Source organism: Sphaeramia orbicularis, chromosome 5 (assembly GCF_902148855.1).
Source record: "Sphaeramia orbicularis chromosome 5, fSphaOr1.1, whole genome shotgun sequence".
Taxonomy (NCBI): Eukaryota; Metazoa; Chordata; class Actinopteri; order Kurtiformes; family Apogonidae; genus Sphaeramia; species Sphaeramia orbicularis.
Window position 1 is genome coordinate 29,530,853 of NC_043961.1, and position 23,227 is coordinate 29,554,079.

The 23,227-nt window shown below is 37.9% G+C and overlaps 1 protein-coding gene across 1 annotated transcript; it reads right to left on the reverse strand.

Annotated features, from left to right (window-relative positions):
- Positions 1 to 272: 272 nt before the first annotated feature.
- On the reverse strand, positions 273 to 12,850 carry LOC115419298 (protein transport protein Sec61 subunit alpha-like 1). The gene is made up of 12 exons (XM_030133993.1): positions 12,667 to 12,850; positions 7,211 to 7,278; positions 7,010 to 7,075; positions 6,192 to 6,270; positions 5,968 to 6,099; positions 5,202 to 5,311; positions 4,338 to 4,491; positions 4,058 to 4,218; positions 3,231 to 3,428; positions 2,862 to 3,053; positions 2,697 to 2,773; positions 273 to 1,156 (listed from the first exon to the last, which is right to left on the reverse strand). Exons 1-12 carry the CDS (start codon positions 12,671 to 12,673, stop codon positions 970 to 972), a joined length of 1,431 nt encoding a protein of 476 aa, XP_029989853.1. The 5' UTR covers positions 12,674 to 12,850; the 3' UTR covers positions 273 to 969.
- Between the last annotated feature and the right edge of the window lie 10,377 nt (positions 12,851 to 23,227).

Sequence of the window (23,227 nt, forward strand, 5' to 3'; positions counted from 1 at the left end):
GTTCAGTTTTGGACAAGTTCAGCTGAAGGTGATGGGCTTTCATCCATGCAGATATGTCAGAGAGACAATCTGAGATCCGCGCTGAGACTGTGGAGTCATCAGGTGGGAATGACAGATAGAGCTGGGTATCATCAGCATAGCAATGATATGAGAAGCCGTGTGAGTGGATGATCTGACCGAGTGAGGTGGTGTATATGGCAAAAAGGAGGGGGCCCAACACAGAGCCTTGGGGGACCCCCGTGGTGAGGCGGTGAACTGCTGATGTGTGAATGTGACATGCGAGTTAATACTGCAGGTTCCTGGGAATGCCATATATTAAAACAGCGAAGACCCTTGTTCTGAATGATTCCTCTGATGACTATAGCACGTTCACAACAAGTTGAACAACCTATTTTGACAGGCAGACCCCAATATGAGCTCCACATTCTCGTCTCTTAAGACCCTGACCAAATAAAACCTATAGTACAGGGTCACGTATCAGGAAATTGTACAGTATTCGACTCGGCGTCTGACAGTTCAGCCTCTGGTCCACTTCCTCAACCAGACGAACAGAAAAATAAAATACACTTAAAAGTAAAGATAAAAGAAAGCTTAACATTGAGTGCTGGTATGCACAAAGCAGGCAGATTAACCACCATCATCTGCACTGAGTATGCCTGCATACTGAAGCCCTCGTCAGTCTGAACATCCAACTCCAGCAGAACGTAACGTCTGGGGAGCTTACGACTGAACCGCCAGTCTCAGAAGGTTTGCGGAGGGAGTAAAAGGTGTAAAAGTCAACATGTAGTCCCCAGTACCTCGCCACATCCGTATTCAGTGGAGAATTCTGATGGTGATTGAGGAGAGGATTCCTCAACCATCCTGAATCTATAATGCTGGCGGTGCAGGGGCTTCACGCTGATGTAAAAGAACTGTAAAGTTGGTTGATCCTAATAAAAGTTGGTAGAGAGTGGGAGACAAATGGCTTTTCTAGAAGAGCAGAGCCCCCATGCTGCCGCCTTCACTCTGTTCTTTGACAAAGATCTCAAAGTACTGATAGATGATGGTGACGGCCAGTAGGATACCGGTGCCAGAACCGATCGCTCCTAATAAGTCGGCCATTACCGATAAACCTCCAATACAGAGACCACCGAAGGCAGCAGCAGTAGGAATGTACCTGCAACACAAACCAGGGAAACGTAGATAAACATTAAAACACAAACTTTCACATTGGAGACAGGTTTGACTATAACTTCAGTCTGTTTTTCTGGTCACATAAAGCACAAAACTAACCCAAACTAATCAGAAGATTTTAAAAACGATCATTCATTGCTCAGTTCTGATTGGATGCACTCAAACCAGTTGCAAAACATTCTGTTAGAAGTTCGATTATAGTGCATGACATAACAGGAGGGGGATAAAAAAACAAAAACAGACACTAAAATTAATGGGAGAGAAAGTGTGGAGCTGAAAAAGTTAAGAACTGAAGCCAAGACCATTAGAAGGACGATGTGGTCCTTTCACTGTTTTCAGACCATTATGAGAAATATGTGGCTTTTACAGGGATATACTCATTTCTGATACCACACAATTAAAGTGCACCTCTCTGGAGTCTAAACAGCCTTGTAGCTGCAAAATGAAGTACTAATGTAAAGTAACCACACTTCAACTAATGACAGCTAATGACAATAAATGCTAATGTTGTCTACTGTGTTTGTGTGACATCTACAGGGTGGGGAAGCAAAATTTACAATGAACATTTAGTTGTTTTTTCCCAGCAGGCACTACGTCAATTGTTTTGAAACCAAACATATATTGATGTCATAATCATACCTAACACTATTATCCATACCTTTTCAGAAACTTTTGCCCATATGAGTAATCAGGAAAGCAAACGTTAAAGAGTGTGTGATTTGCTGAATGCACTCATCACACCAAAGGAGATTTCAATAATAGTTGGAGTGTCCATAAAGACTGTTTATAATGTAAAGAAGAGAATGACTATGAGCAAAACTATTACGAGAAAGTCTGGAAGTGGAGGAAGCAACAAAAAACGTACTAAAGCTTTTATTAAAGCTCTCAAATCCAAAATCTTAAAGGATCCAACCAAATCCACGAGAAAAATGGCAATTGAACTTGAGGTAGACAAGAAGACCATTAGAAATGCAGTAAAATATGATTTGAAGATTTAAATTCTCAAGACTTTCAATAAACTAATTGGTCATACACTGTCTTTCAATCCCTGCCACAAAATATTGTAAATTTTGCTTCCCCACCATGTACAAATTTCTAAATTCAAAGATTCATCAAAGTGCAGACATGATGGAATCAAATATTGAGGCCAGTGAATATTCACACATGTACTTTTCATGCACCTCAGAAGGTACTTATGAGTCTCACACTGGCTTTGTGAACATGTAGCTATTTGTGTTTGTACTTGATAATAAAATGGAGTTCTGATTTACCAGACTAGTAGACTAGTAGACTTTTCTAGTAAAATAGAAAACTGAGGATGTGACACACTGAAAGTCTTTAAGAATTGTTGATTCACATCAAGTGGCCAGTTAAACTGGTTGGTGGAAGAATATTATTTGTCATGAATAAATTGTTGCATTTTTGTTGTTCTGTTTATTTTATGATATCTTGGCTAAATCTAACTCTTGATAAAAGCCGTTTTAAAATGACTGTTAACCACTGGCTCTTGGGGTTTGTTTTACCTGTTCAGTTCATGGACCATGGAAGTTTCTCTGTCTCCCCTCATGACCATCTGCTGCTCCTTCAACTGTTTCGCCACCTGGATGTAAGAATAAAAACAGAGCTCTAAAACACGGCCCCTCTGAGAAAAACCCAGAACATCTGTGAGAAAAGCATTTAGGACGTACATCTTTCGCAGATGAACCTGAGACTTCCATCCATATTCTTGAGAAAAAGGCACATGATCCCAGCATGAAGTAAATGTAGATGAGTGCATGGACTGGGTCCTCTAGAACAGACCCAAAAGACTCTGGTGGGGAGAGGTAGTAACACAGTCCACCAACAGGATAAGCACGGGCAGGACCACCAGACGACGTGTCCTACAGAAACAGGACATAAAAGACCTAAGTTAAAGTTGAACTGGAAAAAATGTATCTAATAATTCTGAAATACATCAAAAGCTTGGCAAAGTAAACCTATTCATTGCCTCAAACTTAAAAGAAAAGGTAATAAACAACAAACAAAAAAGTTAAATCTGTGACTAAATGTATACTTACAGACCATGTGCCCAACAGATTCACCAGGAAGTTGCCACTGAAACGTGTGGAAAGCATCTGAGAGATAACATACAAGTTGGAGACAAACGTAGACTGAAGGATGAAGGGAATGTTGGATGTGTAGAACAGCTTGATGGGGTAGGTGTTGTACTGGCCTCTGTAGCGAGCTGATTTAATTGGCACATCAACTCTGAATCCCTGTGAGAACAGCAGAGCGCACAAATGTTAATTAAACTGCCTGTCCTAAATGACTTTCATTGTTTTCTTCATTGATAATCCATACTTTAAACCCAGACTGTGGAATGCAATGATCTCAAAATGTAACCTTAATAACATGTCGATAACAATAAGTCTGGACAGATTTTACTCGATGAAATGGATTGAACATCACATAGTAAAAAATAAACATAATCTATATTCAGTATGTAACATTTTTGTGTGAAAAGTAAATCCCAGTAGGTCAGGTAAATCTCTATACACCACAGTGCTTTACAGGTACTGTCTGCTAGATGCGTGAGAGTTTAACATGTAGGAACAAGGACTCCGTGGAGTACTAAGAGGCCCGGCATAAAACTACTCAAATGGCCACTAAGCTTGTTTATAACTGTAATGTATATATTTGTCGTTACACTAATGCTAAGAAAATGTAGCCCCTATAAATGCTCTTTTTAGCTGATGAACTGCCTGTCTTCATGAATCTGGTATCAGGATGCTCTTCCAACTGGCACCATTATCAAATTCTAAGCTGTGCCATACCATCCAGCCATGATTTAAACGGCAACAAGTTCAGGGCGAAGACGTACCAAAAGGAAAGTAATTAAACTCACCTGAAAGTATATCACTACAGCAAAGACGAATACTGTGGCGATGAGGTTCATGAGGTTGGGCAGGTTCTGTCTATAAAAGGCTTCTCTCAGAGCTCGTACTTTGTCAGTCCGTGTCGCCAGCAGATGGAAGAGAGCAATGATCGCTCCCTCAAACTCTGTGCCTGGAGACGCGAAATGGAAGAAAAGTCATGTGAAAAAAAAGCACAGAAATGGGGTGGATGGCCTGTGAACATTTTCACAATATGCTTATTCATACAATGGTTCATTTATTACCGTGTACCTCTTTCAGTGTTCACAGTGGTGGGACTAAATGCCTTCCAGACTATCGTCTCACAAATGATGGTAGCAATGAAGAGTGAGATTCCTGAACCGAGACCGTAGCCCTTTTGGAGCAGTTCGTCCAGCAACAGCACGATCAGCCCAGCCACAAAAAGCTGCAGAAAAACAAAACTCACATGGTCAGGTGGATGACTGGTTTCATTCATCTATAGATCCATGTTTCTTTAGTGAGGTTTAACAATAGGTTCTGACAGTCAAGGACATTTGTTTGTACCATTTGCTCAATCAATCAAAAACCAACCTATTTATTAAACTGTATAATTCTGGAATGATTAACTTAAAAATGGCTTGATTACCCAAAAGTTTTTCTTCATTTCAAATAAATCTCAAGTTGAGGAGAATAAATTTTAAATATACACATATATTCTCATAATCAAATCTGACTTTTATTCTCATTTTTGTTCCATATGTATTAATATTTTTTATGTTAAAAATCATATTTGGTGAAAGAGTTGAGTTGAAAAGGGTTGGTAAGTCAAGTATGTGCAAAAGGATCTTGGAAAATCTACAAATCTGACCTTTCAAATACATGAACTATAATAGAGATAAAGTGCTCTAACAAATGATCTGGGGTTTATTTATGTTATCTGGAGCAGACAGATTTAGCCCATATGATGAAAGCACCCAGAGATCTAAAGGTGTCCCTATGCAACATCCAGATTCTTCAGTTTAAATCATTTAAATCTAGTAAATCTCCATACAAGTTGAAGTTATATACTAAATGTTCACCCTCCTGATTTACATTTCCAGTGTTTTCAATTTGAAAAAACAAAACAAAACAAAAAAACAGTCCTGTGGCTCTCACCTGGATGATGATGAGGAGGCAGATTCCAGCTCCCATCTCTGAGGGATCTCCATACTTTCCGGTCATTACATAAACAATGGCCTGGCCGATGGTGATGATCATTCCAAACACTGAAAAACAGCAAATGACGTTAGACAAGCTGCAGACTTAAATGTAAAGTAAAACCACAAGTTAAACTAGAAGCACTCGGAGAGCGCAGACCTCCGCCAAGGCTGATCAGTGGGCCCCCCCATGGGCCCCCCCGCCCCCGAATACCACCAAAATTTAATCATTTCTTCCTTATCCCATTTCCAACAAACCCTGAAAATTTCATCCAAATCTGTCCATAACTTTTTGAGTTATGTTGCACACTAACGATCAGTGGCCCCCCAACCCCCCGTGGGCCCCCCCACCCCCGATCACCACCAAAATTTAATCATTTCTTCCTTATCCCATTTCCAACAAACCCTGAAAATTTCATCCAAATCTGTCCATAACTTTTTGAGTTATGTTGCACACTAACGATCAGTGGCCCCCCCCGTGGGCCCCCCCACCCCCGATCACCACCAAAATTTAATCATTTCTTCCTTATCCCATTTGCAACAAACCCTGAAAATTTCATCCAAATCTGTCCATAACTTTTTGAGTTACGTTGCACACTAACGGACAGACAAACAAACAGACAGACAAACAAACAAACAAACAAACAAACAAACAAACAAACCCTGGCAAAAACATAACCTCCTTGGCGGAGGTAATAATTACCATTTGATGACAGTTTGCTTACATTTCTGAGCTCCATTAAACAGGGCTCTGTCCTTTGGAGTGTCTTCAACTTCAATGATTTTTGCTCCAGCAAGAAGCTGCATAATCAGGCCTGAGGTGACGATAGGCGAGATACCCAGCTCCATCAGAGTACCTGCAGAGAGACAGTCACATTAAGGTGGAATGTTCAAGTGGGAGAATAGAAACCTTCATTATTGTTCTTTCAAATATAAGGTTGTCAGCTACCTCTGTTGGATGCCAGAATTACTCTCATCCAGTACAAAGGGTCTGCAGAGTCTGAGGACATGATGCCGAAGAGGGGGATCTGGAACAAAACAGCAGTCAGAGTGTGAAAGGACTGTTAAAGTTTCAGTTGCACATATGTTAAATTACTCCTATAACATTGACATTTTACATCTGCTGCATGCAAAAAACAGAAAGGAAAAAATGTGCCAACTTCACTACATGTGGTTGAGTTATGACTGGTCTGCACACTGATAACTGCCACTGTCAAAGTTAAAGGACTACCTTTTGATACAGCTCTTCAACTGAATACAAGTTATTGCCATAAATTGAGGGTTCCCAGTCCATTGTAACCACATGCATCTGTATTTCTATGGGGGATTCCAGTGTGCTTTGTTTAAGCAAAGAGAACATAAAGATAAAAGCAGGAACTATAAAATTATAAAGACATACAATGTACATAAACTAGTAAAAATATAAAATGCATTGTAACCTAAATGAAAACTTATTTATGAATGAATAAATTAAGATTTCGTACTCCAGAGTAACAAAGCAATAAGAACAGAGTGCAAGTTTAAGAGCTCAAACATAAGCACATGAAAAGAAATATTTTTAGCCTAGATTTAAAACCTCCTACCTTTGTGGAACATCTAAGAGCTTTAGGCATCTTGTGCTGTTGTTTGCAGAGTAACAGCTAAATGCAGCTTCACTATGTTTAGACTGAACTCTGGGTGATTAGAGTCAACAGATTTAATACCTGAATTAATGTCAATCAAACCTATTCCATTCTTGATCAGTTGACAGTGGTAAACATTACTTACCTGGCAACACACCAGGAAGATGAACAGAGTGATTGCTGTCCATAATACCTTCTCTCTGAACTGGATCTGTTTACAGAACACATTATGAGAAGTTTAACAATAAGATAAAACCAGCATTCTGTCAAATGCACTAGTAACATTTGACAGAAGTAGAAAAAAACAACAACACAGAAGTAGTTAAAAAAAAAAAAAAATACAAACCTTACTTTCAGGTTTTTGAATCTCTGGCAATACTGCACAGAATGGCTTTATCACCTCCAAGAATTTGACTGGAAAAGACAGACCCAGAGGATGATGTGAGTGTAGTCAGTGTAGTGGCTTTACCTTTAGCCCCTACAACGGTGTGGAAGGGTTCAACCTGTTGTATTTTCTACACGTGAATGAATGAATGTCCGGCTGGGCTTCTTTGTGTTTGGATATGCCAATCCATTTATTTTCCAGTGTAAAGTCCAAGTTTTCATCACAGTTCACGATTGTCTTTCTAAATACTCTCGATATATAAACAAAATAGGCCTCTTAACACAAAAGAAGACATTCAAAAACCGACCAACTCAGTCTCTTGCTTTCATGTTCTACGGTATGAAAATTGTTTGGGGCTGTCCTCACACACACCTCGCCCACCTCACACAGCAGGTATATGTAAGTTTGCCACACCCAAGATGAATTGCACCTGTGGCAATCACAGCCACACCCACTAAACAATTAGTAAATTAAGGTCAAAACAAAAAGAAGAATAAACAAACAAAACTGTATTTTGGCTCCAACACACCGGCCCCTAATTGAGAATGGCAGGAGGACATGAACAATTCAAAAATACAATTCACATAATGGAGCCAACATATTCACAAAAAGTCAAACAAAAATGGCCTCTTAATTAGAGTTTAATTTGCAGCTTCTTGAAGCAGGCAAAGCTTTGTTACTGGCCTAACCAGTGTACTTGTTTTGGTTTTTATTTTGACTGAATGCACCAGACCTCTCCTGTCTGGATAGGTCTCCAAAACTCTTCCTAGTAACCACGAACCTTGTGGAGCTGCAGTGAGTACAATATTTCTGGGGACAAGGCTTTGTCTCTCCTTAGCCCCCCCTCTGCCGTTCCTGTAGCAAAGGTAGATATTCTCTTTGAAACTTCTCGTCTTTCCTAAATCTCCTTTTTAGTCCAAGAACGCGTTGCCTTGCAACACACTGATTGTTTGGCAACTTCTCCAACTTTGTTATGGAGGTCCTATTAACAGTTGCAGCAGAATAGCCACTCTGACTTCGCTCCTCACTATAATCTGAGAGGGAACCATTAATAACCCACCCCAATAGGGTCTTAATAGCATATGGCCCATTGCCATGGCTATTGATGACTTCCCATGGTTCCAGCAATTTAGAGGCGTTGGTTCCTATCAACAGCTCCACTTCAGCTTGGATACGAGGGAAAACAACACTATCCACGTATGGCCAGTTAGCCAGTTCTTCCTTTTTAATTATATTTCTTGTGCTTACACACATTCTCTTCTGAGTGTAGACCTTGGGTAGATGGTAAAATTGTTTACCATTGAGGCTTGCAATCTTCAAGTCCTTTAGCAGATAGCTGGGCACAGATGCCTTGGGGCCCATGGTTAACAAGCTGATTTGTGCTTTCCTTCCATTAAGGTTCAGCTTTCTCATCAATGTTTCTGAGCAAAATGTATCGGTGCTGCCTGGATCTAAAAATGCATATGTTTGTATTATTTTGTTTCCTTTGCTGGACTTCACTTGTACTGGCACAATTGGTAGTCCCATCACTGTTACCGGCCCCTGTTTGTCCACATGTTTTCAAAGAGATGACTGCATTACTCACTGATGGTTTCACTGAATGGTCTGAGTCTGTGTTGCTTGCTCTTTCCTTTTGGTTAATATGAAGAACACTGGGATGGTTTTGGTTGCATACCTTACAAGTTAAGCGCTTCTCGCAGTCCTTGCTAAGGTGCCCAATGCAAAGGCAGCCAAAACAGATTCCTTTTTTTCTTATAAAAGCAATCTTGTCCTTGTGAGTTTTCTCCTCCAAATGAGGACACTGGTCCAGTGTGTGTTTTTTAGAGCAGCATACACAAAGTGTGCTGTTAGTAGATGTGTGGCTTTGTTTCTGAATTGGTTCAGAGTGGATGGGCTGTTTGAGTTTAGGAGGTTCAATATTGGTAACAGTGGTTGCAAAACTTTCTCCTTTGAATCTGGGTTTGAGTTGTGATTTCATCCGGTTTATAGTTTTACTTTCTGTATTTGGTATATTCTGAATGTCACCAAAAACTGGATCTGAGAGGATTTTGACCTGACGCTCTGTGAATGCAACAATATCAGTGAACTGGGGTCTGTGATTGTACTGTTCCATTATGTCACATGCAGAAGCTCTCCATTTCTCCCTTAGCTTATATGGAAGCTTTAGGATCACAGTCTTCATGTTGGCTGGCATATTTAGTTCTCTCAAGTATTGTATATTTTCCATTGCATTGCAACATTCACGAAGAAAAAGTGCATATGCTTGCAAAGATTTTCCATCTTCAGACTTAACCAGTGGCCAGCTGAGCACCTTCTCTATATATGCAGCAGTGATCATGTACTCATCTCCAAAGTGCTGTTCTAATAGATACTTTGCCATATCATAACCTCGGTCCGGTGACATATGTTGACAACTGCGCACAAGTTCTTTGGGCTGACCCCTAGTGTATTCTTCCAGAAAGTACAAACAATCACCCTTGTCCTTTGTGTTCTTCTCTACACAGTATGCAAAGGCTCTGACAAAGCTTCTGTACTGCAGAGGATCACCGTCAAAACATAGAATCTCTCTCGCTGGCAATAAATGAGAAGTTTGCTGTTCCACTAGCAATGCTGTTATCTCATTTTGTCTCTGCAGTAGGTCACATATAGCTGATGTTTCATTAGTGCTTTGAGGATAAATGTTGGTTAGATTGATTGGTCACTGTGTAAGAGGGTTTATTTCATGTTTGTTCAAGGGTTTTGTGTTTCCTGGTTTCCTTGTATTTTTCTGAGTGTTGTCCTGTGTTGCATTCCCACTTACAGATTGTTGTAAAAATGGAAGTGGTTCTTGCCAATACGTGGTTTGTTGAATGACTGTTTGTTGTCCAACCAATTGCTGCAGAGGTGGTGGTTGTTGTTGGATGAGTGGCTGATATTCTTTAGCATGAGGACTGAGTAGAGTTGAGGGTTCCTTGAGACTTGTTCCTTTCCTGAAGTATGAATCCATTCCATCTGATTGTGTACGAGAGCCGTTCAATAAGTTCATGGCCTCACCCAGAACAGAACAACACAGACTGATAATTTATATTTTATTTTTCAACATAATCTCCATTTACAGCAATGCACTTGGTCCATCGATGTTCAAGCATCACTATCCCATCACGAAAGAATGTAACATCCTGTATTATAACAACCAGTATTTCTGGGTGAGGCCATGAACTTATTGAACAGCCCTCGTATCTGAAAGCGCTTGATCACTGGGGGATTTTAAAACTGCTATTTTTGCATCAGCAGCTGCCAGTTGTGCATCCAACTCCAACATTTCCTTCTTTCTGAGCAGTTGTTCCTGCTCCTCCAGTGCATGCTTCTCCTTTAATGCTGAAGCGCGCACGAGCAGTGCAGCTCGTTCTGCCTCTGCCTGTTTGGGAGCTGATGAAGTGGAGGATCCGCTGGACCTGCTCGTTCCTGACCTTGTGTGACTTTTATGTGTGGATTTTTTGCTTTCAACATTGGAAATGCTGTCATTTGGATTTATTTCACTTGCCACATTGTCGTCATCCTCATTATTTGCACTTTTTGTCCAAGAATTCACTTCATCAAAAAATGCACTGATATTGATCATTTTTGCTTTAAACCATATGTCATTATTTTTTCCTTTTCCTCAGGAGGTAATAATGACAAAAGAGAATTGTGTGATGCTGCTGCTTCGTCACAAATGCGCATATATGTCATAAAAGAGCATTGTACCTCCCAGTTGGATCCTTTTTGCATCAATTCCCGAATGGTTATTTGTAAGTTACGTGCTTTATTTAATTTAGATTTCCTCTTCTTTTGTAGTGTTTCAAGTTTTTCCATGTAGGCCTTTGGTGTTAATTTAACCTTGCGTTTTGTGACAACCTGTGTTTCCTGTTCAGCATTGTCATTTATTTGACCTGAGTCCACTATGGGCTGCTTTTCAGCCGCTGCAGGCCGCGTTTCAGGCAGCGCAGACTGTCCAACTGAGGAGGGTTCGAGTTCGACCGGATTCTGATTTGCGACACCTTTATCAGAATCCATAATTTTCAGTACCCAGCAGATCACAAAAAAAAAAAAAACAACAAAACAAAAAAAACAATACCTGAAGTTCAATCTCATTAAACACAGTAAAGCACCATAAAAAAGTCAAAGTTTCATTGAAGAGTTAAACAGGTACCGTCAGAGAAAACACATTCAAAATACAAAGTAGTCCCACCAATGCATTGGATTTGTCCTTTTTTTTCTGTGTGCACACAAACTGTTCAATATATGGCCATATAATGTACACTGTTCATAGCGCGCTGCATACCTTTACTTTTTGTCCGTGCCCCGAGAAGGATCCAGTTGTTACAGCGCGGTCCGTCCAAAGGGTGCACGTGCCGATTCACAGTCCTGATCCGCTGTCCTCCCGGTCCAAACGTGTGCAGGTCCGTTGTCCCGCCGGTCCAACCGGTTGTCGATCCAAACGTGTGCAGGTCTGTTTTCCTGCTGGTCCAAAGGCGTAAAGCTCCGGTGTCCTGCCGGTCCAAACCAGGTGCAGATTCGGTGTGCTCTCGGTCCAAACGGCTGCCGATCCAGTGTCATGTACCGGTGTGGGATAAAATACGGACCTTGTAAAATTTGGACCTATTTGGAATTTGCGGACGCGCGAGCGCAGCCTTACCGGATGTCAGGTTCAGCGACCCCTAACCCCTAACCCTACCCCTACCCCTAACCCAACCCAAAAGCGCACAATTCTACTCACAAGGTACTTATTTCATAAGCCTCGCTGAACCTGACATTTATTAAAAAATATGAATAATATTCATAAAAAATATTAATATAGATTAGAGAGAAAAATTATGTGTTGTTTCCTAAAGGTACTCTTTATTGTAATAATTTGAGACTGATTTGGAGTCTCTGGGTCACATGACTGAGAAACTATTGAAGAAAAAGAGACATTTTATTTAAAAAATATGAATAATATTCATAAAAAATATTAAGATAGACTGGAGAGAAATATTAAGTGGTGTTTCCTAAAGGTCCTCTTTTTTCTAATAATTTGAGACTGATTTGGAGTCTCTGGGTCACATGACTGAGAAGCTATTGAAGAAAAACAGACATTTTTATTTAAAAAATATGAATAATATTCATAAAAAATATTAATATAGACTGGAGAGAAATATTAAGTGGTGTTTCCTAAAGGTCCTCTTTATTCTAATAATTTGAGACTGATTTGGAGTCTCTGGGTCACATGACTGAGAAACTATTGAAGAAAAACATTTAGAGCAGTAATTTATTGATAGTCCCTAAGGCAACGGGTTTTGAATGTCCGTCGAATATCCAACCCGCTGCTAACTTCACCTCGGTACAGGATTTTATGTTTAGGAGTAAAGTGTCTAAGTGTTAGAATCACATATTTAATCTGCCTGAGTGATACTCACTGCCCATGATGTCGAAGCCGTCCACCAATGTGCACCTAAAGGCTAACAGTGAAAGTCTAAGCAGAGAAGCTGAATGACTGACTGAGGCACCGGCAGAAGAGGAGGAGAAACTTTAGAGACACGTCACCGCAACAGACACAGAGCCAGACTTAAAGAGACACAGCCAGTGACCGACCCACGACGCCCACACACTGGAAGATCCACGAATTAGAGAGACCACGCACAACAACCAGTAATACTGTATAAGAACTCATACGACACCAGAACACAAACTGTACCGATTACTACTACTACTATAAGTACTACTACTACTACTACTACTACTATAAGTACTACTGGTACTACTACTACTACTACTGTAAGTACTACTAATACTACTACAAGTACTACTACTATTTGCAAACCCTGTTAATGGTTAAAAGAATTTCAGAGATATGCAAAAGTTAAGTTGGTTCAAATAGGGATGAAGAACATTTTGCTAAGACATCATTCACAATTTTGTAATGAAGTATTTTACAGCACTTGGAGGTGTGTTTGTCTCTGTTTCTGTTTATTTGCTCATCATGTGTTAATTTAACAACTATTCCCTCAGGTAACTATTATTATTCTGGAAGATTGTGCAGAGTATTCATGTGATTAATGGTTTCCAGTATAAAAGAAAACAAAAGCTTTTATTTCAATAATCAACCATCTAAAACCTGACGACAAAAAGTCCAGATTGGACACAAAGGCACACTTATGATTCAAGATTCTTTTATTGTCATTCAACTTGAATGAAATTCCAATCCACAGGATTGATAGTGGATGAACTTTTAAAAACAAACACCTTTAAAAACAGTGAAAATAGACAACAGAGCACACATTCAAAATAGAATATAGAGCAAAGTGCAGATAAATGGAATTCATAAATCAACATAGAAGATGAGCAGAAATTACTGAATGTAAACAGATAATTGCACATTATAGTATTGCATGTTATATTACAGTAATTGCACTTTATGTTGTAGTAGATTGTATAACTAAATGTTGTAGTGTTATTGTATTGCACCATAATGAGTGGCACTGGAGTGGGTTCAGTTGTGGTTAAGAAGCAAAGGTTTGTCATTTTTGGTGAAAAATCGCTGAAACTATGCTTGTATTGTCAAGATAGTTCATATTTTTCCAATATTACCAGTAAATACCACCATCATTACTATTTCTGGTATTTTTTACATTCCACTTTGCATTTGTCATATCCCATCAGTAAGTCTTGATGGAACGATAAAGTCCATTTACAGAAAATTAGAACGATTTGCAAAAATACAATGAAAACTACAGTCTGTGACCTCTTCACTTTGATTGAACCTTTATTATTTTCTGAGTTCTGCTACTACTGAAAACTACCGCACATTGGGGCAAAGTTCATGGCCTTTATACATGTGAACATTGTCATAATGTAATTTTACTTTTTTCACTGTTATTACTTTACTGGCCCACTTACATTGGGCTGTATATGGCCCCTGAACTAAAATGAGTTTGACACCCCTGTAGGACTTTTAGTGTAATAGTCAATTAGGCAACTGGGCATTTTACAGGTACAACTGGGCATAAAATCTAGTATATCCAGCAAGTTTGCCAAGTATCTGGATATTTCTCTGTGTCCAATTATTTCAGTATTTCTTTCATTAATCGTTTGACCTGCTGGGCTCCAGTATGGAAATTAATAGACCCAATAGAGGATATTATCAATAAATCAATTATTATCCTTAAACAAAAATTAACATTTAGGAAAATTAACATTTAGGAAACATTTCAGCTGGAGGGTGGTGCATTCTAACACTATATGTATCATTAACGATTTGTAGCAGTTTGTTTTTAAAGAAAAATACTTTTTAAATTGTGAAAACCACAGGGGAAATGAAAACATTACATTAGAATTCTACTGTTGCCAGGTTACTGTGGACTGTATGTATAACCTGGACAGGATTTAACGGTCGCACTTCGATCTTGACCAGAGAGAGAAATGCTATTTGAACTTGTGAAAGATTTTTGGCAGAAGCTTTTAAGCTAGCCACTAGTATCAAGAATCAGAAGCAGAGGTCAGACCCAGAGACCACCCGAAAGGAACCACCACCACCGAGAACAACAAAGGATCACTATAGCAACGGTAAGAGTGTCAACGTAATAAATGTTATTAGTTACAATCAGCTATGCTAGCATAACTAGCTACATGCTAAGGCAAAAATATAAATGTAATGTGTGCCAGTTAGGGTGTGCCAATACATCAATTATTAGATTCATCGCGATACGACACGTGACGGTTCGATAAAGATTATAAATGTTCAAAAACAATTATTTTTCGTAATTATCAATTGACAGGAACACAACCGCAGCAGGCGACAGGAAAATAAAAGTGCCACCCGGACGCCTTAAGGGACGGACCAGAGGGAACCCAGTAAAACCAACAGTAAGTGTTTGGCTCCAGTTCCAGAGCGTGAGATTCACCCACTGGGTTAAAAGCTGGCGTTTGGAAGCAGAGCTGTCCTGCTCTGATGCGGACGCGATTTATTTGACTTGTACAAAACTCTGTGAAAAGCACTTGTGATTAAGTCTTATTTATTTCTAAATACACGTTATTTGTTTTCCTAAAAAATGTGGACTTCATTCCACTAAAGTTTTTTTTGTACTGTTAATAGGTATATATTTTTGAAAAGTATTGCTTTTGATCCACCAAAGGTTTTGCAGGTAACTGGAAGTCTTTGTGAATAAGAGCAGCTTTTGCAGTGTATGTCACTGCTACTTTTTCCTGTTGGTTCCCTGGTGGGAAATATGTTGGATCATTCAGTGGTTTGACACAAATAAAAGATAATGGAGGCAAATTTGTCTGATTACTTGAATTTATAGATACTGACAAATTTACCTCGTTTAAATGTATGAAGTAGCCACAGAGGGAGAAAAAAATCTTGAATGGGGAAAAAAGATGTATCGAAAATCGTTATAATTGTAATAATCGGTATTATCGTGATAACCATTGATTAATCAAATCGTAGCACCCTGAATCGTAATCGAATCGAATCGTGAGGTGCCTAATGTGTGCAAAGTGCACAATAACAACAGAATATTTTATGTCAGCCTATTTGAGTGATAACAGTAATAACAACAGACTGTTATAACATGTATTTTCTCTACTGTGAATGAAAGGGAAAGGAATATATATCTAACAAATTAAAAGACCACATCAAAACATCATTTTACACATGTAATCCTGTACTTGTTGACCATTTAAGCCCCCATGTTCTTTATATTATACATCCAGCAGAGGGCAGCACCGACCTGACCATATCCAGTACAGACTGAGTTGGAGAAAATATTTCACATATACTCAAGAAATCTCTGAATCTCAATGCAGATTGTTGTATTTTTGACTTCAAGGTCTCCACTCCAGATATGCATTATATTTCCTGGTAAATACTGAACAAAATAAATTAATGGGTTATAGATTTGCAAAAATCATCAGTGTAGTAAAATACTTCTTGGTTTCAGAAATGAGAAACACATTCTCTGTTGTCAGTCTTTGTTTATGAAGAATCTGTAGTGATAGGTTATCCAACATACATTAAAATGGGAATGCCTTTATTTTATCGCCAGTCATGATACCATGGTGAAAAAAGGTTTTTGGACACCCCATTTATTTGTGATATATTGCATTAAGAATCAGAATTATTGAACTCTGCCAAGTATTGTACCATTTTCCCAACCCACCTGCTCCCCTCTGCATGTGTACTGGATCATCAAGGTCAAAACTGGGTGTTTCAACAACATAAATAAACATATAAAACACATCCAGGGCATGACATGTTGAAACTGTCAAGAGTTTAGTTTTGTTATTTTTTTTCTTGTTAGACATAGACTTAGACAAACTTTGTTGATCCGCAAAGGGGAATTACTTGGTCACAATAGCTCAGTTGCATACAAAAACACTCTTGAAAAAACACTAGCAAAAAAGCAAAAAAAAAAGGAAAGTGAGTGTGAAGAAATAAAAGCAATAAATAGAATTCACTAATAAAGCACAAAAAATTTGCATATGTACAAATCTACAGGAAATGGAAGTCAATATACACTATATACCTACAGGTGTGAAAGTGACTCAGGTGCAGTAATGTGAATGTATGAGTTATCTGTTACAGACGAGTGAGCTGTTGTACAGGATGGAAGTAGGAATGAAGTCCTGTACCGTTCGCTGTGACAGTGGAGCTGGATGAGTCTGTTGGAAAAAGAGCTCCGCTGACCCTCTGCAGTCTGGTGAAGTGGATGTAAAGAATTGTCCATGATGGAGAGCAGCTTGTCCAGTGTCCTCCTGTCTTTCACTGACTCAAACGTCTCCATGTCACTGCCAATAACACTGTTAATGATAAACTAAAGAATCATTTGACTTTGTGTCTTTCTGATGCCACCACATCTTTTGAAATATGAAAAACATTTGTCTGCTAAATATTTCATGATAATATTTAAGATTGTGTAAAATTTTAAGGGTGTCCAAAAAATTTTTCCACCAGTGTATTGTATCGCCACTCATGCTCACACCACTCTTTCTTGGTGTTCTTGTGTGTGTGTTTTTTTGTTTTGTGTTTTTTTTATCTTAATATGTTTTGTGGATGGTACTGGCAATGACACATCTATTGATGAGGCGGTATGAGTAAGTGTTGTGTTAAAAAGTCTTTCTTTCCTTTTTGCTGACATTCCCTCTTTGGTATCAACACTAAGAGGTTTCAGTTCCTGTGGGAGGAAGAAGCTTCTGTTCAGCTGTGTGAGGGTGAAACCTGGGGTCACTGGCTGAGGTCAGGGATCAGCACGGGCCTATCTTGTCCACAAAATCAGTTCTATCATTTTTTTTATCAAAGTAGATTTGGATGTCAGCTATGGGCAGAAATATGTGCCACCAGAAACTGAATTTGAATCATGAAAACTGAATCTGAATTGGATCATTTGAAATTGAATTTATTAGTTTTGAACTTAAGTCCAGTAAACTTGAAACTGAATGTAAGATTATGAAACTGAATTCGGTTTCTCAGAAACTATATTTTATCCTCACTGAAAATTCAACCCTATATATTTTCATATTCAGATCTCAAAATTCAGTTTCAATTTACCGTGACAGACATCCAGGTAGTTGAGGAAGAGCAATCAAGCACGGATACACAGGACTCCTCTTCAGCCAATCAGCACATAACATAGTAGTTGTCAAGGAAACAGAGAAAGAAGTGCGTGGTGGCCCAGAGGTGTCACAGCAATACAAAAGCCACAACACAGCACAGTTAACCAGAACACAATAAGTCATAACGGAAGTTATCCCACAACGGAAACGGGTGGTGACAGGAGTGGACTCGGTGATTAAGTAAGTAAATTATTCATAAGTTTTAAATGATTGCTGTTGCTAATGAATAATGTTGATACTTACCATTGTATTCCTGTATTTTGCCATCTAGCCCTGGACTATTATTATAATTATACAGTTAATTGTTAGCAACAAACTTAGCAGCATTAGCGAGCACTGCTATGGAGTGAACCCAATGACAGTAGGGCTTACAGGCTCATACCAGATGTGAATGATATCCTTATAATATGCTCTGATGTAACTAACGTTACTTGTCTCAAGCTGTGCAAATAAAGAAAACTGAATGTACGCTTACAGTATTCTTCAGTTTTATTTTCTCCTCACTGTAAAACCAGCCACCAGCCAGCTGTTATCTGATTAAGCCTATGCTTCATTTCTCCTACAGATAAATATGTACTGTTTATTTTGTGGACATGAACTTGTTGAACTTTCTGTGGTGTGGGGTTTTTCTTTATTTGCACAGTTTGAGACAAGTAACGTTAGTTACAACAGAGCATATTATAACAACATCATTCACATCTGGTATGAGCCTGTAAGCCCTACTGTCATTGGATTTGCTCCACAGCAGTGCTCGCTAATGCTGCTAAGTTTGTTGCTAACTATTTACTGTATAATTATGATAATAGCCCGAGGCTAGATGGCAAATTATAGAAATACAACGGCAAATATCAATATTGTTCATTACCAACAGCAATCATTTAAAACTTATGAATGATTTACTTGCTTAATCACCGAGTCCACTCCTGTCGCTACCCGTTTCCGTTGTGGGATAACTTCCGTTATGACTTATTGTGTTGTTTTGCGGTTAAATGTGTTGTGGCTTATTGTGTTGTGTTGCAGCTTTTCTATTGCTGTGACACCTCTGGGCCACCAAGCACTTCTTCCTCCGTTTCCTTGACAACTACTATGTTACCTGCTCAAAAATGTAGCTGCTGATTGGCCGAAGAGGAGTCCTGTGTATCTGCGCTCAGTTGCTCTTCCTCAGCTACCAGGATGTGGGTCATAGTAAATTGAAATTGAATTTTGAGAACGGAATGTGAAAACATATAGAGTTGAATTTTCAGTGAGGATAAAATATAGTTTAAGAAAAACTGAATTCAGTTTCATAATCTTACATTCAGTTTCAAGTTTATTGGACTTAAGTTCAAAACTAAATTCAATTTCAAATTATCCAGTTCAGATTCAGTTTTCATGACTCAAATTCAGTTTCTGGTGGCACATATTTCAGCTTATAGTCAGCTCTAGACACTATGTCATTGACAAAGTTTATAAAGCTCAGCAAATAAAGATACAATTTGCAGTTTATTTCTTATTTAGTCCAGAATTTGTATTGTAAGATATTAATGTGTATGTAGAAATATTACAATGAATTTATTTAATGTCACCTGTTTTTAGTATTTTATAGAACAGCTCAATATGTTATTATGTAAGCTGTTATCATACAAAAATAAAGCTGATAAAGAATTTAGTTCACTTTAAACTCACTGTTGCAGTGCATATCATTGGATGATGCTGATTGTTTTACAATATTTGTTGCAATACAATGTAATATTCATTCAATAATGAAACAACCACTGCTTTTCCTGCATGTGAACAAAAATACATCACTTATCATAGTTTTAGTGAAAACTGTGGATTTTCAGATTCCATTTAATTATTTCTCAGACTTGATGCAGGAGAAACGTGTGTAGACAAGACATAACATGACTTCTTGCAGCATTTGCATTAACATGGAGACAGGTTTAAAAAAAAATCACCTGTCATTTGATATTACGTAAGATTTTGGCTTTGCAGCAGGGTAAAGGAATGCTGAATTCTTTAAAGTAACTGTTACATCATTGTTTCAGAATTGTCTTTGTGTGTGTGTTGTTACTTCAAATCTACAGTTCGTGTATGTAAAGCAAATTAAAAATAACTGCAAGTAGAATATACTGGGGTTGAAGCTAAAACTGATGTCAGACAGCCATATTCTATAGTTTACAGTAATAACAATGGTTTGTCCCACCTTCTGTGGGTGGTCCATGTGGGCTGTGGAGGAGAGGGGGATGAGTGGATGCACTCACATAAGAAATATGGGCGAGAGTAAAGTGTCACAAGATCAGCATGAGACCAAGGAGTGAGCAGTCCCTGCTCAGCTGTCTTTACCCACATCTCCTATTTTCTGTCCCCTGTCAATAACAAGGAATAAAACCAGAGAAATAATAATGACAATAATAATAGTAACTGTTGAAGTGTTAAACATCCATTTCTTGTATGTTTCCTGCTGTTATATTTTCTTATACTCTGAGCCTTTTATTGACTGTGTGAACCAGCTGCTCTGGTCTCTTGTTGACCAACATTTACTGTGAACACGCTGCATGTACTGTGTAGTCTATCTGATTTACTACAGGTCAGAGGTTACGGGTTCTGGGGATTTTACTGCGGTGTTTAATTGTCCTCATAATCCACTCGGGTGATCCAGCATACAGAAGAACACCATGTCCTCAACCTCCAGCTCCAGGTTACATAAACATCTACAGATCAACGACCCCTGACTCCTCCCTGCAGACCTGTTCTCACACAACATCAGAGCAGCAAGACCCTGCAGCTTTATACAATGTCTTATGCATTAAATATAGAAAAGCATCTCTTTGAGTAAATCTGCAAGCCCGAACATGACCCTCATACTTATACATTCATGCCCACATCAATATGATGATGCTATCTTTATGTATATATGCACCTTATACTGTATATATATCATACTGTTCATATCTGACAGTTTATGCACATTTAACATCTTACTTATCTCAGACAGTTTTGCACATGTATGCCATTTACCTCTGACAGTTTGCCCACTTTTACCACATTTATGTAAATATATATTTTCTTTTAGTTATAGTAGTTTATATTTTTTATATTTTTATGATGATTTTCTTTTGCATGCCATTTTTAAGTGCCACTTTGTTCTGGTTGTTTTAATTTTCTAGTTAAATTATTCTATTTCAATTTTCATACTTACACTTTTATACTTATCTTAAATTCTGTTGGCATTCAGTGTGGATGGCAAAGTAAGATTCTCATTGTACAAGGGAATCTGTTTCTTTACTTCTTCTGTTTCTTTACATGACAATAAAACACTTTGAATCCTATGTATTCATGTAATACAGTTATTCCTTTATAATTTTATTTTCTAATTTTCCTTTTTTTTTTCTTTTCCTGAGCAGAAGGACACATACTTTTCCCCTTGCAATTAATACAATTCATCTGAATCAAGTTTTGATCTGGAGTCTTAAACAAATCAACTGATTATGGTTTATTATGTTGGGTTTATTCATCACCTGAATAATTACAACATACTTTTTTGTGGAGAAAATGATAATAATGTTATCAGTTGTGTACCTTAAGTGAAAAATGTTCCCATAAATACCTAAAATCTTAAAGCTTGCCTTAAAATCTGGACAAGTTTAAACACAACAAATGGCTGTGATAATAAAATAAAAATCTGCATTATATGTATAGCACTGTGAAATCAGTGCGATTTGCAATAAGCAGATCAAAAAACAATAACACACAGGGTTATATGTGAAAAACAGGCTGACAAAGAGAATGAAAAGGGGAATAAAACCCTTTAATAATGGGAAGTACTACAAAAGAGCTGTATCAAGAATGTACAGTATACCTCAGAGGTAATGAATAAATAAAGATAACCCAAAAACAACTAAAATACATCCGAAAACACATTTTAAAGGAAAATGCTGATAATATGATAGAAATATTTCATCGTATGACTAAAAAATATGGTGTTCTGGTATCCAAAGAGGTCAGAAGTTGTCAAAAAAAAAAAAAGTTGATAATACCGGATCATGGCGGTGCCCTGACTGTCACTAAGCCACCAGAGGCCAAAAGACAGTTCCATGGTGTTAAGTTGAAGATGTAAACTGTTGTAAATAATAGTGCATATAATTCCCAGGAATGTATGGCAGAGACAGGTCAGGTGTAAGGGGTGCACAGCTGTTTAGGTCCATCCTCACTTTAACTGTCTTATGTAACATGTTTGAAGGCTCTGTGACATATATGTTCTTAACATGCACATAACCACGCCAGTCAAATGACCCCAGTGGAAGTGTGTCAACAAAGATCAGCTCTGTACCAATGATGTCGGTGTGAACTCAACGTTAAAGCCAATGGATAAATATCACACATAAGCCGAAGAATACATTATAATCTAGACAAAAAAGGTTTTAATGGCATTCATAACAATTCAACAACATTAATGCCTGTTTTAAGCAAATCAACATCTGAAAAGTTTATCAAGAAACATGACAGGACAATCATGCACATCATATATTCTTTGATAATCATATTTAGGGTTATATATTTTCTTTGGCATTTTTTTTCTTTACTTTACCAGCTAAATAGCTTACAACTTGTTTCAGTATTCTCATCTTGTCAACTCAGATTGTGTTAATATCTTTTTATTTTGATGAAATGTCAATAAATAAATGAAAATAAATAAACCTAAAATGAAAGTGCCAAAAAATAAAATCAGACTTAGGAGGTGCATTTTACTCTTGTCATGTTTTGATAAGTCTTTTACATCCTTTTCGCCATGTTGTTTTCTGTACAATATTTCCATCTTGTTGCATCGTTTACGTAATATTTGTTGTATATATTTTACATTTTTCTCTTTTACATCATATTGTCTTGTTACATTTTGTTGTGTCTTTTAAGTAATTTTAGTCCTGTTACATCACTTATGTTGTTTTTATGTAGGAACATCTTTAACTTTGTTTTGCTTTCTATTTTTTGATGTTTTTTTTTTTCCTGGTGCTTCCTTTTCCAAACTATTGCAAACCACAAATAACCATCTCATTTCTTCAATTAGCTCAGGACCAAAAGCCAACCTTTTAATCAGAAAGAAGTAATGCGATTAATCATGGTAATTGTTGATATTGGGTTGAAAACATTTCAGTTTGTAAAATGTGAACATCATGTGCACATTTTTGGCTGAGTAGCCCATCTCTAAAATGAAACCATCATTTTTGTTCACTGTTATAATTTTAACCCATAAAGACCTAGTGTTACTTCTGTGGCAGTTCTCAATTTTTTTTTTCCTCTGGATTTCACCTTTTTTAAATGATTTATCACCATTTATTATAATACTATCCTCCGTATTTTGTGTTTTTACAATGAAAACCATATATT

What these genes read in the sequence shown, in the direction of transcription:
- LOC115419298 (XM_030133993.1), bottom strand. An exon ending in AATTCTGGCATCCAACAGAG is followed by an intron (nt 6,100 to 6,191) that starts GTAGCTGACAAC and finishes GTCTCTCTGCAG; the next exon opens with GTACTCTGATGGAGCTGGGT. An exon ending in CACTGTGAACACTGAAAGAG is followed by an intron (nt 4,219 to 4,337) that starts GTACACGGTAAT and finishes TCGCGTCTCCAG; the next exon opens with GCACAGAGTTTGAGGGAGCG.